The sequence below is a fragment of the Lepisosteus oculatus genome, chromosome 18 (genome assembly GCF_040954835.1).
Source record: "Lepisosteus oculatus isolate fLepOcu1 chromosome 18, fLepOcu1.hap2, whole genome shotgun sequence".
NCBI lineage: Eukaryota > Metazoa > Chordata > Actinopteri > Semionotiformes > Lepisosteidae > Lepisosteus > Lepisosteus oculatus.
The window spans coordinates 16,759,026-16,777,275 of NC_090713.1; the positions used below are offsets into that span (position 1 = coordinate 16,759,026).

An 18,250-nucleotide genomic window follows, 5' to 3' on the forward strand; every position below is an offset into this window, starting at 1 on the left:
TCATTTGTAAATAACATGTGTTAATGTTTTTGCCATTTGTTTATAATATTCCCCTTTAAACAAGAGTTTGAGTGTCACTGTATTGAATAAGATGCAATTTAGAAATGTTGTCATATATATTTTGTTACTCATAGGCACTATCCTTGTGTTTTTATAAACATTCAAATACATTTAGAAAAATCTGCTCAGAATCTACTTTTTCATGCAAAGAGATCATGCAAAGTGTTCTAATCAGTGGACTTGACAGATATATTTTATTGCATTGCTTTTTGACCTTTTTGGAGCAAGGAGCAGGGCACATGCCATTTAGTTTTGGAGGAGGGAAGAGAGAGTTCTAGATCATGGGGGAAATCACATGGAGTTTCAAAAGAGAGAAGAAGGAGTTTCAGGACATGAAGGAGAATGTCCTATTATGAATGTTGTAAAGGGTCATGTCAAAATAAGAAGTGCCTCATGTGAAACATACACAAATCAAAAGATGAAAGAGGCAAATTAAGGTTTATTTTTTTACTTCTTTTGTTTTGGATTTCAGGCTCAAACGGGGACCTATAGAATTGACCCATGAAAGATGTCAGAAGCAGGTACAGTATTGAACTTATATTAATCTCAACAGAACCTTCTGTTTTTTACCATTTCTGTAAAGTAGGAGACTGCATTGTAAAGTCTGTTGACGTTTAACTAATGGATATTCTGCAATGTACAGTATTTACTCACCCTCTGCATTAATGCCAGTTTCAGTTTTCTTCCGCACTGACTCTAGTCAGTGAAGTTACAGTTCAGTGAATCACTTTTAGCAAACTACCCACAGGGCTGAGTTAAAATTACTGCCATAGGCATTCAGAGATAGTTGCAAAAGATCTTGCAACAGTTTAGAAATGAATTTAACCAGGTGGCCAGAATCACATACAATGCTAAAAATGGGAAAGGCAATTTAGTTTTTTCTGGGAATTGAAAAGAAAGGCAGTCAGGGAAAAGACTTGAGGTTAGTATGTCTGGTGGTAAAGGTTGAAGACTTAAGTCTTGTTTAGGATTTGCAGTATATGAATATGGTTAAGTGTGTATCAGTACTGTACCAGTAAAATTTAGAGAGAACTTCTATTAATTCAAGGCTCTGCATTAGACAGGTTGTGTGGATTTAGTGAGAACCAGCTAGGAAGCACAGTTCAGTTAGCACTGAAAATCAGACCATAACAGAACATATCCAGCCCTGAGCCTGCTCTCTGGAGACTCAATTTACTCCTTTTAGACACAGGAGGAAGCTCCTCAGCAGACAGGTTCTTTGAGGAGAGACCAGGAATGTCCCAAGGATATTGAACAAGTTAGGGCTGTGTTACAGAGTGAAGGGGGGACTTTGTTCATTTTTCCAGCTTTCTATGGCAGAATACATACAGGTGCCTGGTTTCAGGGTGTTAACAATAAAACACAATAAAAGCACAGGTCTGTCAGGACATTCATTGTATTGTAATGAATGGGGAATATTATACCAGGAGAGTATAAAGAGCCACACACGCTTAGACGTATGTGTGAGGGACCACACTATCTCAGTGAGAGATGCCACTCCGGGCATGCTAGTGAGGGGTGAGAGAGAGAACAGATTGAAGGCAAATGTTAATTGCAGGAGTGGACTAGTGTCTTAAGATGCAGCTTGATAGATGTCCAAGTTGTGCTCAGCTGTGGAGGAGGCAACACTAATTCAAAGAAGCGGAGAGTGAAGGGATGCAGGCTGAGAATGCCGCTGTGGAATAGGATGGACAGAAGTGTAAGCAGTATGTATAAATGGTGTGTGGGCTGCTGGCATGGAGTTTTGTAAGAACTGAAACAGACTGGAGGCTTGATGCTGGGTGAATAAGAGATGAGGACAGTTCTGAACCTTGAATAGAAGAGGAAGGTTTATGAGATGGTAAATGCTGGGAATCTTAGGTATTTGAAAAGAAAAAGTGGACAAGTGCATTGTATTCACGAACATATCCATAAGGGGTGAAACGGTGTTGTTATAATAGGAAACAGAATGAAAAGAATGGTGCTGGAAATAGGAATGAATGTGGAATATTATACCAGGGCTGTATAAAGAGCCACACACACTTAGACTTGTGTGAGGGATGACACTATTTCACTGAGGTGGTCTTCCATAGCTGGCCTGACTTAAGTATTCTTGTCCTATAAAAACATCATAATATTAATCATAATTGCAATTATAATTACAATATTACTTTGATCATTATAATGTGAATGGAGTACAACAAAGGTTTAGAACAGTTTCTCCAACTTCAGATTTATTATTTATATATTTGCTCCATGAAGCTGAGAACCTTGCGTCCAACATGGGGCACAAACCCACCACCCTGAGATTGAGTCGCATGCTCTACCAACTGAGCTAGTTGGGACACAATGGTTACAAGGATGCTATAATGGCCAGGCAGCTACAAATGAAATGCTTTTTTTTTCTTTCTTTTTCAATGTCTTGTGAAATAATCAATTATGTCCTCTTTCAGAGATGTTTGTACAGTAATGTGAAAAAGAAAGTACACCCTCTTTTAAAATAATTCAATGGTTTTACATATCAGGGTGTAAATAACAATCGTCTGGTCCTCACCAACTTCTATAATTAGAGAAATATAGAATCGGATAACAGACAACACATAACAGATTTCACTATGTCATTATTTATTCAACAAAAAGTAAGCCAAAATGCAGAAACCATGTGGGAAAAAATAAGTACACCCTTATTGCTTCCATAGGAATTGAGAAGGTAATTAGCAACCAGATGCTGCTAATCAAATTCATTTGATTAGTTGATCATCAGGAAGTGTGACCACCTCTATAAAAGCAGCACTTTTAGCAGTTTGGTGGTCTGTAGCATTCAGGTGTGTGTTAACACTATGCTAAGGAACAAATACATCAGCAATGAGCTCAGAGAAGCAATTGTTGCTGCTCATCAATCTGGGATGGGTTTAAGGCCATTTCCAAACAATTTGAAATCCACTATTCTACAGTGAGAAGGATTAACAAATGGAGAACATTCAAGACAATTGCCAATCTTCCCAGGAGTGGGTGTCCCAGCAAATTCACCCCAAGGTCAGACCATATAATGCTCAGAGAAATTGCAAAGAACCCAAGAGTTACATCTAGGCATCTACTGGCCTCAGTTAACATGTTAAATGTTAAAGTTCATGACAGTACAATCAGAAAAAGACCGAACAAGTTTGGCTTTCATGGAAGATTAGCCAGGAAAAAGCTCCTTCTCTCCAAAAAGAACATTGTACCACAGCTTAGATTTGCAAAGTTGCATCTGAACAAACAGAAAGATTTCTGGAACAATGTACTATGGACAGATGAGACCAAAGTGGAGATGTTTGGTGAAAACCAAATGCAGCATATCACCACAAACAACTCATACCAACCGTCAAGCACGGTGGTGGAGGGGTGATGATTTGGGCTTGTTTTGCAGCACAGGACCTTGGCACTTTGCAGTCACCGATTTCACCATGAACACCTCTTTACACCAAAGTAATCTAGAGACAATTGTGAGCCATCTGTCCGACAGCTAAAGCTTGGACGAAATTGGGTCATGCAACAGGACAATGATCCCAAGCACACCAGCAAATCTACAACTGAATAGCTGAAAAAGAAGATAATCAAGGTGTAGGATTACCATTGAGATGCTGTAGCAGGACCTTAAGAGAGCTGTGCATAAACAAATGCCCTCAAGCATCAATGAACTGAAGCAAGTTGTAAAGAAGAGGGAACCAAAATTCCTCCAAAATGATGTGAGAGACTGATAAACTCATTCTGAAAACAATAACTTCAAGTTATTGCAGCTTAAGGTGGTTATACAAGCTACTTAGTTTTCACACATGACTTCTGCATGTTGGCTTATTTTTTGTTAAATAAAAAATGACATAGTGGAATCTATTATGTGTTGTTTGTGTCACGGACACGGACAGAGATCCATGTCAGGTCTTGTAGCAGACCCTATGCGGTGCGGTAAGAGCTGGAGAAAGCAGGAGGCATGGTAAAAGGAAACACACAGGGGTTTAATAGTGCACAAAATATTGGTGACAATCCGTGAGACAGTGAACGGGGAAGACAAAAAGGCATCCAAATCCAAACCGGTCCGAAGGCAGGTGATGGCACAAAGTCCATCAGCGAATAATCCATCCTGGAACGCGACAAGGTTAAAATCCCCAGGAGAGGGGAACACACAGACAGGCAAAACATGGAGGTCCAAAGGTGACGGGGCGAGATCCTCCAGACCCCGGGCTCAGGGAGCAGGAGGTGTCGGGGATGAGGCCTATGCCCTCAGGAGACGGACGTAGGGTTTCCTGGTGCCAGGCGGGCCTCGCAACATCCTTACCCTAATGATGAGCCCCGAGGACTGGAGGACCTAGTCTTTAAATAAAACACCTAAGGGGGTACACCTGGGGAGCTTAATCACGGAAACAATAACGGGAGTAGTGGAGTGCCCTCTAGGGAGGGATGTCGGGAGTGACAGTTTGTCACCTGTTAGGTTGACCTAATTTTAGGATCTGGTAAGGACCACATAATTTATGTCCTGATATATGAAGCCATAGAATTAAAAGGGGTTGTACTTTCTATTTCACATGACTGTATATGCAACTGTTAAAGAATCATATTGCACTATCCAAAGAACAAAAAACTTTTTTCTGCTTTCACATTCTTCTCTAACTCTACACTTCTCCTCACCCATGTTCACTCTCCTGTCTCAGTCTCTTACTCTTTCTCCCTGCTGTTCAGCCCCAGGTGTTGAGTTTGTGGATAATCACAGGGCCACTCTCATTCAGAGGGTGAACCCAGTTGACTCCATAGCGGATGAACTGCTCTCAGAAAAGATGATCCATCAGGAGACCTACAACAGGGTCCTCACTGCTGAAACCTCTCAGAAAAAAATGAGAGAGCTGTATAAAGACCTGGATTCTGGGGGAACAACAGTGAAAAACAAGTTCTACACAATTCTGCAAAAGGACTACAGACATATTGTCAACGACTTGGGTAAGGGCACCATTCTCATTCATACTCACTCTTTTCTCTTGTTTTCTAATTCTATCCTTGCTTCTCACAATGTCATCTGTCATCATATAAAAATTCATTAGCACATAGCAAAAATGGCAAACTTCACTTCCTTGCTTACTGGTATATCGTATGTAGTGTATATAATGATTACTTGTGGATTTTACTGAATACACTGCACTCACTAACAACTATTCTTGTGTTGATATTTACTTTTTATTTACTTGTATTTTAAAACAACTATCATTATACATAGACCTTATACAAGGTGGCACAACTATATAATTTATATACTCACATATCACAAGGATTAGACCTATTCAATTAAGAGAAACACATAGTGTGATGTAAGAGTAAGTGAGCTCTAGACAACATGAATATGGATGGGTTTGATCAAAAGCAGTCATAGTCAAGAGTGAACAACCAGTCACTATTACTTTAACAGAACAGGGAGTGAAAACTCTCTTTGTATTGTTACAGCTCCTTCACCAGAATGCCAACAGGCTCCAGGTTCTCAAACACATGATACAGATTGGTCCAATATTTAACATTTTCAGTGTGATTTTTTCTTTCTTCCAAGTGCTGTTTAATCCAGTGTTATTTCACGAAGCCACACAGAGTAGAGCTCCTGTGATCACCTGGGAATGGGCTCTGAACACCTTCAGAATGGAGGTTGATCATGACGCTCTGCTGGATAGGTCACTGATGAGAGTCTCAGCTCAGTAAAACGCTGGACACTGGTGTAAGATAGAGCCCAGGGCTTGTCACTGGCTTTACTAAGTCAGATAATGGGTTTCTGTTCAATATAACATTTAAAGAATGTACAGAAGGAAATCAGAAAGAAATCCAGTCTCACTCATTCTCCAACCACAAGACTCTACATGACTTAAACCAGCAAGAAAACGGATCCAGAGAAGGGAATAACAAATTCTGTTTAGCAAAAAACACAGCAAACCAAACTATGGACTTATAAAAACCCAAGGGGCAGAGGCCTTTATAAATTAGTATGAACTGTGTGGAGTCTTTTATTTTAGAGCCGGTAAGCAGCTTAGCTGTTGATAGTGAGGGACTTGGGAAGAGCTCTAGTAAGTAGCTCTAAGAAGAGCTTAGGCTTTTGTTTGCTTTTAAATATTTCTTTCTTTCACTTTAAATACAATATTTTTTACCTTATGGCTGTTTGTGTTTGTTTTACTTATTTATATCTTATTATACTTATAACATATACTTATTTATATGTTACTTGTATATAGCACAGTATGTAGTGTATATAGTGATTAATTGTGGATTTTACTGAATATACTACAATGACTAACAACTATTCTTGTGTTGATATTTTCTTTTTATTTACTTGTATTTTAAAACAACTTACTATCATTATACATAGACCTTATACAAGGTCACACAACTATATAATTTATATACGCACATATCACAATGATTAGACCTATTCAATTAAGAGAAACACATAGTGTGATGTAAGAGTAAGTGAGCTCTAGACAACATGAATATGGATGGGTTTGATCAAAAGCAGTCATAGTCAAGAGTGAACAACCAGTCACTATTACTTTAACAGAAAAGGGAGTGAAAACTCTCTTTGTATTGTTACAGCTCCTTCACCAGAATGCCAACAGGCTCCAGGTTCTCAAACACATGATACAGGTTGGTCCAATATTTAACATTTTCAGTGTGATTTTTTCTTTCTTCCAAGTGCTGTTTAATCTAGTGTTATTTCACGAAGCCACACAGAGTAGAGCTCCTGTGATTACCTGGGAATGGGCTCTGAACACCTTCAGAATGGAGGTTGATCATGACGCTCTGCTGGATAGGTCACTGATGAGAGTCTCAGCTCAGTAAAACGCTGGACACTGGTGTAAGATAGAGCCCAGGGTTGGTCACTGGCTTTACTAAGTCAGATAATGGGTTTCTGTTCAATATAACATTTAAAGAATGTACAGAAGGAAATCAGAAAGAAAGCCAGTCTCACTCATTCTCTAACTGCAAGACTCTACATGACTTAAACCAGCAAGCAAACAGATAAAGAGAAGGGAATAACAAATTCTGTTTAGCAAAAAACACAGCAAACCAAACTATGGACTTATAAAAATCCAAGAGGCAGAGGCCTCTATAAAAAAGTGTGAACTGTGTGTAGGCTTTTGTTTTATAGCCAGTAAGCAGCTTAGCTGTTGATAGTGAGGGACTTGGGAAGAGGTCTAGTAAGTAGCTCTAAGGGGAGCTTAGGCTTTTGTTAGCTGTTTAGTTTTAATTTTTCACTTTAAATACAATATTTTTTAACTTATGGCTTAACTTATGTTTTGTGTTTTACTTATTTATATACATCAACCTGCTTAAAACAGGTGTGATGTGTGTCCTTCTTGGACACTAATTCTACAGACATATTACACTGTCAGGATTTCTCCTGCAGTCTCTGACTGTCCCTTTACTATCGTGTTTTAGGGTGGCTGCAGACACTGAAAAACAAACACAAGGAAGCTCTGAAGAGGAAGTTTGAAGTTGTGTCTGAGGGAATTGCTAAGCCAGGAGAGCAGACCCTACTCGATGACATCTTTACACATGTGTGGATAACTGAGGGCAGCTGTGTTGAGGTGAATCATGGACATGAGGTCAGACAGATAGAGACTGTCTCCAAAAGCAAAAAAACAGAGATCCACTCCATCAAGTGCAGCGATATTTTCAAGCCACTCCCAGAACAGACCAGACCCATCAGGACTGTACTGATGAAGGGAGTCGCTGGCATCGGGAAAACATTCTCTGTGCAGAAATTCATTCTTGACTGGGCTACTGGAAAAGACAACCAGGACTTTGACTTTATATTTTTTCTTCCATTCCGTGAATTAAACTTGATCAAATCAGAAAAGAGTTTACAGGAACTGGTTCAGTGTTTCTGTCCAGAGATAAAATCCTCTGAAGTTTTAGATTGCCACAAAGCTCTGTTCATCTTTGATGGTCTGGATGAAAGCAGACATCCTTTGAAATTTGAAGAAAATGAGATCTGGTCTGATGTGAAAAACCCGACATCAGTGGACGTGTTGTTAACAAACCTCATCAAGAGGAACTTTCCTGTTAATTCTTCCATCTGGATCACTTCCAGACCAGCTGCAGCAGGTCTGATCCCTCCAGAGCTCATCAGCAGGGTGACAGAGGTCCAGGGGTTTGAAGACCAGCAGAAGGAAGAGTACATCAGAAAGAAGTGTAAGAACAGAGCTCTGGCAGACAGAATTATTTCACATATAAAGACACTGAGGAGTCTTTACATTTTGTGCTACGTTCCTGTTTTCTGCTGGATTGTAGTTACTGTTCTGGAGCACACATTGGAAGAGAACAGTGGGGAGAGTCCAACAACACTGACAGATTTCTATACAAACTTCCTGCTTGCCTTACTGACAGCAAAGAAACAGAAGGAAGATAAAGATACTGTCCTCAAAACAAATCAAAAAGTAATTCTGAAGCTGGGAAAGCTGGCATTTGAAAGTCTGGAGAAAAACATCATAGTGTTCTATGAAAAAGATCTGAAAAAATATGGCATTGATCTCAACAGCTCTTCCCTTTACTCAGGGGTTTGGAAGGAAATATTTAAACAAGATTCAGTCTTATTTCTGGAAAAGGTCTACTGCTTTGTACACCTGACTGTCCAGGAGTATTTTGCAGCTCTGTATGTTTTAAGTTCCTATAAAAACAGCAATATTAACCCACTGGAGGGAAAAAAACGACCAGCTTCCACACTGTTCCACTTGAATGAAGTTGCACTTGGAAGAGCCATCCAGAGCAAGACTGGTCATCTTGATCTGTTTGTCCGATTCCTTTTGGGGATGTTAATGAAGAACAACCAGGAGCTTTTGAGGGGATTCCTGTCACACACACAAGATCATTCCAGTGACATCCAGAAAACAGCAATATTCATCAAGGAACTCATTAGAGAAACTTCCTCTCCTGAAAGATGCATGAACCTTTTCCACTGTCTGAGTGAACTGAAGGACAAGTCTTTAATGTACGAGTTCAATGTGACTCTGGATAAAGTAAAACATTCAAGACAAAGCCTCTCACCTTCCCAGTGTTCAGCACTCACCTATTTCTCACTGCTGTCTGAGAAAGAGATTGATGTCTTCAACATGAGAGAATATGCTACATCAGAGGAGTGTGTACGGAGATTGCTACCTGTGGCAAAGATAACAAAAACCCTTAGGTAAGTACCTCAGATTCACTTCACATACAAGGTCCAAACTGTCCCTGTGAGGTCTGCTGGCAGGTACACAGTAAACACACGAATTAAGCACACTTTTTATTTTTCAACATTAAATCCCATAATTAACTATTTTAACTTTTTTTAACTAGTTATTATTGATTCTACAGTGCACTGCCAAAATATAAAAGCTCACAATTCGAACTTCGGACACTCCAGCTGCAGATGTCGGCCCAACGGCCGACCACAAGCTTGACTCCACTCAATTGTCTTGCAGCCTGGAGCACAGTCAGTGTCTCAGTGTTGACAATATTAATTTATTATTTTAAATATATTTATATAGACGGTAGTGGTAGCGTATTATGCGTTCTTCATGCGCATTGGCATGGAATTGTTTAACTCGGTGACTATTTTTGGAAACATTTTGACATGCTTGTTTTAAATACATTTTGCAGTGGTTATTGTTGTAATGGAAATTGAAAGGCTTGTGAACTGAGTGATGTTTTGGTTGAATGGTAAAATTTTCACCTGTGAACCAGAAGCTCCAGGGATCAGTTCCTGCCCAATACATCAGTGCTAACAAATAGACTCTTTCTTTGATAGTAAAATACAATAACATGTACTATATTATTTTTATATATCACAGTTAAACATTAAAATAATATACTAATAAATAAATAATGTAAATGAGTTTGCAAAATGTGAATAACGTGAGTGAAAACTAGTTCTACCAAATGTTCAGAGAGAGTCAGAATTTAAAGACGCCCTATTTGTTTTAATATTATTCATTAAAGCCACTACGCATAATATATATTTTTAAGAATTAAGATCTAAAATAAGAGAGAGGAATTAATAAGACAAAAGTTACAAACTGTATGTGATGTTGTGCAACAATCTCCCTCATCGCCCTTCTTCTCCACTTTGATGATGAGGATGCTGGGAGCCCTGCAGACTGAGAAGTGTTGGAAAGAGGAGGAGGGGTGCGACAGGCGAAACATGAAAAAGAGGAATTTGATATCATGAGAATTTCAGTGAGACAGGTCATGCTGTAGTATGTGTGCACAGTTTAAACTAAATAGCAGTTCTTTTCACTGTAGCAATGTGTACATGCTTAAACTTAAACAATCTTTAATCAACAAAATTGAAATCTTTTAATACAGAAGTTATTAACCTATTTCATACTCACATACGATTTGGGGAAGGGTGTGCCCAGCAGGTGTTTAATGAGCACCAGGAGTCTATTTCACAAATAGCTTTAGTAAATTGACAAAAGTCTGTACTTTCAGGTTTCATACAGCAAGATCAAATTGTATTTGGTTAAGTAACTACAATAGCTCCTGGAATTCATGTATGAACTGGCTTCATCACTATGTTCTCCTTCCAAATAATAATAATAATAATAATAAAAAACTTTATTTTATATAGCGCCTTTAAAGGTGGCTTCTCAAAGCCCTTTACAGGATGACAATAACAATAAATAAGAAGACTACAACAATAAATAAGAAAATTTCACAAGACAGGACACAATTATAATTACAACAATACAACAATAACAATAGAGGAGACCGTGGAAGATGGTATTAAGAAGAGCAGAGGGGTGAAGAATGGAACCAGTTAAGTAAAGGCTTTTCTGAAAAGGAGGGTTTTGAGTCTGGATACTAATGATACAGTAGCTGATGTGTGCAGAGCATACTGTCACTTTTGCTGCCTTTGCATTAACATGTGGTTGCTACACACTGGTCCTGGCGGAGGAGAGTCTCCATTATCTGTAAGTGCTTTGAGTGGAGTGTCCCTACTGCAGTTCAGTCCATTTTGAAACTCTTAAGATGTACTGTATCAGTTTGCTTCCATTCATACTGTAGGTAATTTGCTTTTCCTGCAGGAAAAAATGTGGAAGAGCAGGAGAGGAAGCATGAGAAAGGTGCAGCACACTGCTGTTAGTCATAGAAATGTTAGTGAAATACAATGTTTTTTTGAAGCCATAGTGTCTAATATATTTTTATAATTAAAATATTTAACTCATTCTGTAATAATGTCAACAGAGTACACATTAAAGATTATTTTTATTTATTTTATATATCAGTCTGTTAAATATTCACATTACATTCACAATCTCTTAAGCCTTTTGCAGATGGCTGCCAAGTTTCAAACTATTGTGTCACCATTTGTACTGGGGCCCTGTCTGTGGAAGTTGCGCCACCTTCAAACAGCACAAATGATGAAACCCACCGCATTAGTGAATGCTCTGTTTGTGCTGTTTTGTGCCACTGAATGTAGTGTTTGTGATGTTTTCGTTTCCAAGATATAGCACCTTTTTCGGTGGTGTGATGTCACTCAGCTCCCCTAAAATGGCGCAAGTAACTGAACAGGTCTCATTCATTAGTGCTGTGTTTGTGCCATTGAAAGTAGCTTTCTAGCTTCTTTTATGTCCAACATATAGTGCCTTATTCTTGGATAATTATGTGACTATGTATGAACATCTTGAGTGGTAGCAACACATTCTGGGCAGTTCAGGCACTGAATTACTGGATGAGAGGATAACAATGTTTGTAATTTTCTGTCTGTTTGGCCTTTGACGGATATTTTGCATTTGAATACCAGTATTTTCTTTGCATCTATGTGAACAGTATCATACTTTAACCGCAAGAGTTGTCGTTTCAGCCTAAAAAGCAAATGTTAACAATTGAATTTTCTAAAAAAATAGCTTTAACTGTCATGTCATAATACTTTATAGCTGTCAGTGTCAGTATTTTTAAACTGAAGAAGTAATCAGTTTTTCATTGTGTCCTTTTTAAATAGGCAATTCAAAAAAACACCTAAATGCTTCAACTTGTATTTTGATTTATGTATTTAAAAAAGTTACAATGAGCAACTTCCCCCATTAAAAGACCATTGTTGTACTTCTATTTTATGCAAAGCAAATACATAAATGTGGAAGAGTACGAGGAAATTGGATTATATGTTTTTGTATGATCACTGTAAGTACTACATTGAATAGCACTGGAATCACTACCACATCATATATATAGACCAATAATACTTGAAAATATTTTTGTTAATTAAACAACATTTGAAGAGTGTCTTCTGTATAGTATTGAATTGGAACATTTGTAAAGTTATGCATCTGCCAATCCAACCATTTTCTAACTGCTATATCTAGTACAGGGCTGTGGGGGAGCTGTAGTTTATCCTGGCAAGCAACTGGCACAAAGCAGGAACAACCTGGACGAGATGCCAGTCCGTTGCAGAGCACACACAGATACAAACATGCACACATTCTCACCAGGACTCATTTCCCAGAAGCCAATTAAACTACCAGTATGTCTTCGAACTGTTGAAGGAGATGGAAACACTGAGGGGAAACCCATGTTAACACAGGGAAAACATGTAAATGGCACACCAGGAACTGAACCCTTTCAATTGAGCTACCTTAAATGCCACCTTGTGTCAGAGAGGCGAAAGGTAGCTGGACCCAGTTACTCTGTGACCTGCATGGGGAACTCCATAGATGTCTGAGCTGGATATGCCTGGAGTCTGTCCTGGGAAAGTAGAAGTTTGTGTCCAAGCATGAAGGTGGCTGGTGAGCCGCCAGCTCTATGGCGAGCTGTGTGGCCATGTGGTGGAGCAGTGTATGGAAGAGTTCAAGTTCAATGGAAATTGATTCAGTGAGCTCATACAATTAAAGAATGCAATACAAATATACAACAAATTCAATAATGGAGTGCATCCACTCAGCATATTCACAAAACATCCTAAACTCACACCTTTAATACAATAATAACAGTGAGATAAGTAACAGTAGGGCCTAATAGAGCCATGCAAAAATATCAGAGTTGAAATTTCACAGCCTCCAAATAGGTGCTGTTATAGACCTAGTAGTCCTTGTCTTAATAGACCTAATCTACTTGTCAGAGGGGAGAGAAGTAGATAGAGGTTGGGCAGTGTGGGAAGGGTTAGCAAGGATCTTCAGAGCTTTGCATTTCAGAGTGAGTCCACAGAAGGAAGGTGACATCCTATAGTTTTGAAAGTGATATACACTACTCTCTCTACCTGCTTCTTGTCCTGGGCAGAAGTGTTGCCGTACCGCATAGTGATGCAGAAGGCCAAAACACTCTTGATGACAGATCTCTGTAAAAGAGGTGTATTGCTTCCTGTGACACTCCAAACCTCTTTAACTGTCTCATGAAGAAGAGCCTGTGGTGAGCTTTCTTGACCATAACGGGTGTGTTGACCTCCCATTTTAGAGTGTTGGAGATGATGGTGCCCAGGAACTTAAATTTGTCCACCACCTTTACAGCCTGACCATTGATGAGTAGTGGTGAGAGTTTGCTTTGCTAAAGGTCCACCACAAGATCTTATATTTTGCTCACATTTAGTTCGAGATCGAGGTTGCACTGTTCAACTTATTGAGCTAATTAATTTCATTGTACTGACTCACCATTGTTTGTGATGAGGCCTGCGAAAGCAGTGTTATCAGCTTTTCGACTGAACCTTAATGTGAAATAGTCATTTGTGTTCAGATAGTAAAGCATAAGTGATCAGACACAACCCTGAGGAGTTCCTGTGCTCAGAGTGAGAGGCTTAAAAATGGTACCTTCAGCTTCACCAGCTGCTTCCTATCAGAAAGGAAATCCAGTAGTCAATAGCATAGAGTCTGATCAATACCCACATCTGCTAGCTTATCTAAAAGCTTGAGAGGGGTGATCGTGTTAAAAGCAGAACTGCAGTCAATAAAGAGGACCTGGCTGCTTCTAGATGTTGAAATATGTCATGGAGCCCCAGGGAGACTGCATCCTCCACTGACCTGTTTGCTCTGTAGGCTAACTAGCCTTGGGTCCACGTGCAATTTAGACAGGAAGTTGGCTATAAGTCATTCCAAAACTTTCAGAATAATAGACATCAAGAATACTGATCTGTAGTTATTGAGGCAGCTCACAGTGAATTTCTTAGGTACTGGTATTAGTAATCATCTTAAAGCAGTGTGGTACCTTAGCCTGTTTAAGGGATCAATTGAAAATACCCGTAAACATAAGAGCAAGCTGAGTGGCATGATATTTTGGTATAGCTCAACCAAGACTCAAACTCAGCGGACACAGACTGCAGCCCATTGTCGGCAGTTATGGCCTAGTGGGCAAAGAGGGAATCCAGGAAGTCAGTGACCGTTTCAATAGTGACCGATAGAGATGGGGACACTATACTGTAAAAAGGCACTCTACTTCAGATGGGAGGTTAAACCAAGGTCCTGACTCTCTGTGGTCATTAACAATCCCAGGGCGTTTCTCAAAAAGAGTAGGGGTGTAACCCCAATGTCCTGGCCAAATTTCCCATTGGCCTTTACCCATCATGGCCTCCTAATAACCCCAATCTCTGAACTGGGTTCATCACTCTGCTCTCCTCCCCACTGAGAGCTGCAGTGTGGGGAGTGTACTTGTGCACTATGGCTGCCATTGCTATATAAAAAGCGCTATATAAATGTAAGGAATTATCTTCTGGAAACAGCTGAGGTAGAAGCTAAGTACAAAAGGCACCCTGGTGTAGCAGAGGACAACAGCACGAATGATGAAAGCTGAGGTTCCAACTGTAAGGGTGTAGAGTAACCTGAAGTGAATTTTGTGAAAACAAAGAAGCTGGAGAATTGTGTGGTGAGCTCCTCCACTGTGGGGATTGGGTACTTGTCTGGTATAACAGCTTTGTTCACTGCGCTCAGGTCCACACAGATTCACAGGCCTCCTGTCTTCCTCCTGGCCGCTATCAGATTGGATACCCATGGGGAGGCATCAACCAGTTCAGGTGTTTGGGGTCGAGGAGGGGCTGGAGAGGCAGAGAGGCAGCCGACACTCTGAATGTCACCAATGTTATATCATGAACCAGGCACAGACTATATGAATACATTTGGCATACAGTATAATGTTATAGTGGTCTTTGAGGTCCTATGGCTTGCTGGGCTGTGTCAGTGTGTCTTTGTGCAGGTGTGCTCTCTTGAAGTACAGTATAATGTGACTGTGGTCAGAGAGAGGAGTTTGTGGTCAGACAGTGAAGGTGCTTATAGCAGAGGGGTCCAGCTGACCATAGTTGACCACACTGCTGCCCAGAGCTGAGCTGTAACCAAACCTTTCTAAAAAGTCCCGTTTGGTCCTTCCATTGATGATGTACAAGCCCAGCCTTTGACTTTGATAGAGCTGTAGCTATGGTGGTTCCACACTAGGATTGGGAACCGCTGTAATACAGGGTCTAAGGAGAAACAGAGCCTAACAGAGCCAGCAATGGGTACAAGGCAGCATATACTGGTCAGAACACTTTTTCGGAACCCCAGTCCATCACAGGACACACAGACACAAATGCTCTGAGAAAAGGGCACATTTTCCCAAAAATTAATTAACCCACTAGTATGTCTTTTGACTGTGGGAGGGAACCGAAACACCTGGAGGACATCTACGGGAGCATGCAGACTCCATGCAGATAGCACTCCAGGAATTAAACTCAGGGCCCCAGCGCTGCAAGGCAACAGTGCTCACCCCTGCTCCATCATGCTCCCATCCTCTAAATCACGTAGACCAGAATTATTGACCCTAATAATAAATCAGAGCTAATAACATCAGAATAGAAATATATCAACTTTGAGAGTTGATAGTCTAACTTTAAACTAGCTTCATGTAATTCATTTGAAAACAGCTTTAAAGCCCTATAATAATTCACTAAGCCAGAGCTTCCTTTGAGCCTCTCAGCAAGACTGACTCCACTTTCTCACCACCACTCCCCCTTTTATATACAACAGGCCAGCCCCTCCCGCTGAGGCTAAACCACATACTGTAAACACTGAAAATGGGGAACGAGAAAAGGTTTTGAAAACATCAGAAAAGACAATCGTTTCACCCTAGACTAAAATAAATATATTAAAATAATATACATTATACATTAATCTAAACATATCGCAAGCTATAGAAAAACATAAAAATGGGGAAAATTCATTTTATTATAAGGCGTATGGTGATCTGAATTGATGGCACTGCTATTCAGAAACAGTAGTCAGGTCTGAGTAGCATAAATATGGCCAAGTTTAACAGAGTTGGATTAGGGTTAGGGTTAAATGTAATTTTCAGCTAAGAAATTTGTTTTTTAACCGAGTGTCCAGAAGATATGTTTTCTAAAACCAATTGAATCAGGTAAAAGGAAACTGTTCAACTTCGGCTCATCAGATTTGTGAGGGAAAGTGCACATTTCCTTGTGAATACTGCTGAATGAATGGATGATAAAACACACATTTTTCAATTTATGTTATAATAGTTTTAACAGAACTGGAAAATTTCCACTGTCTGTAAAACTCTTTTTAGCACGGCACTCAGATGCCGGAGTTTCAGTGGCCCACACACTTAGTAATACCATTCCAGGTGTTTACAATAAAATATGTAGAATGTTTTAGATTTGTTCCATTTGTCTCAAATGTTTATTTTTTTTATTTATATTCAGGCTAGAAGACACATACTGTAGGGAAAGGTCTATAAGCATTTTCAGACTTTTAAAGGTCCAGAACGTAAAATATTGATCTTTGAAGACAGAAAAAAATCTATTTATTGCTTTATGTGTTTTTTTCTGGATATTTCTGTATGGTGAGTGGAAACAGTCAATAAAGAAACATGAAGACATGTAGACAAAAAGTCTGCATAATGGTCAAGAACGTAGCTTCAATTTAAGCTCTAAAGTAGGGCTCTAGTGTCTACATGTCCAGAGATATTGCGAAATGTTTGAGGGGGTATCTTTCCAGACAGAAATTGTCTCTGGATCTCTGTGTCAACTGGCCATACTGGCCATTAAAGTTAAGGGGTGAAGCTTGCTCTCATCACAGAAAGAGTGTTGCTGATCTTGGTGCTGAAGTTGCTCCTCGGGGAATTCAAACAGTCTGAACACAGAGCCTGACTCGAGTCCTGCTGTAAGTGAGAGAACTCAGACTGTCCCAGGATATAGTGCTCTTACTGCCTATTGTAGATTATTGCATAGAATATCAGAATATACATCAGAATATTATATACTCTGTCGACAATGAAGTCCAACTGTATCAATGTTAACTGAATTTAAGTGAAACGCACAGCTAGTTTGTGAATCACAAGATTTCCTCTTTGGCAGACAAAGTCTCAGGCAGAATTCTGGTTTGTATGGACTTGCTCTCTCTTGGCTGCTGTCTTGTACTAAAGTTTAGTTTCCTAAATTGGACAAGGTGGAAGCAATCACATGGTAAAATTTTCACCCAGGCTTTGATTGAGACACCAAGTCAAAGAATATGAGTAAAGTTCATGACCTTATAACATAGCTGGGGGAAAGCAGGAATTCAGGGCTCTGTGATAAACCCTATGACTTTCAAAAGTTTTCATCAACTGCTTATGGCCCAGCCTTGTGTCCTGCTGAATCCAGCAGGAGACCCTTAAACTCACCCTGGTCCTCTTTCTACTGGACACCTGTGGGGTTGACCTGTCCCCACTGCTTCCTTTCCTCCTCAGTCAGCTAGAGGAGTGGGGCTGTCTGTGTATGTGGAGATGAGGAGCTGGTTTGTCAGTCCTGGACTCCACTGTTTCTAATTAACTCTCATGGGAGAGCTGGAGCCAGACCTGACAAGCAATGGGCACAATGCAGGGCCTTGGAGAGGATGTCAGATCATCACAACACAGACAGAGGAAACCTGTGTGAACCAAGAGAACATGCAAACTCCACACAAATAGCACTTGCGGAATTGAACCCAGGGTCCCAGCACTGCGATACAGCAATGTTCACCACTGAGCCACTGCCTGAACCAATCATATCCATACTCCTTAAATGGAAGACAGAACGGGGCCATTTTTTATTCTTCACCAACAGACTGCTCTGAGCCAGTGTCATCTAGCTACACCACCTGCAGATGTCCATGTCAGATTTTATCTGTACTCCCTCTCAGGTGATGCTATTAATGTAGGGTCATCCCTCTATAGTGCCTCCTCTCTAGCCTAGCCTGCTCATGTCCCTGCTCTTACTGTAATAGAGTCTCATAGAGGAATT

General features: G+C 40.0%; 1 protein-coding gene across 1 annotated transcript in view; it reads left to right on the forward strand.

Moving 5' to 3' along the window:
- Positions 1-530: 530 nt before the first annotated feature.
- Positions 531-18,250, forward strand: part of LOC107076093 (NACHT, LRR and PYD domains-containing protein 3-like) — a 179,222-nt gene continuing 161,502 nt past the window's right edge. The window contains exons 1-4 of the mRNA XM_069180091.1: positions 531-581; positions 4,756-5,010; positions 6,637-6,687; positions 7,483-9,229. Of these exons, the coding sequence (XP_069036192.1) occupies positions 569-581; positions 4,756-5,010; positions 6,637-6,687; positions 7,483-9,229 (2,066 nt within the window). The 5' untranslated portion in view covers positions 531-568. The remainder of the gene's footprint in view (positions 582-4,755; positions 5,011-6,636; positions 6,688-7,482; positions 9,230-18,250) is intronic.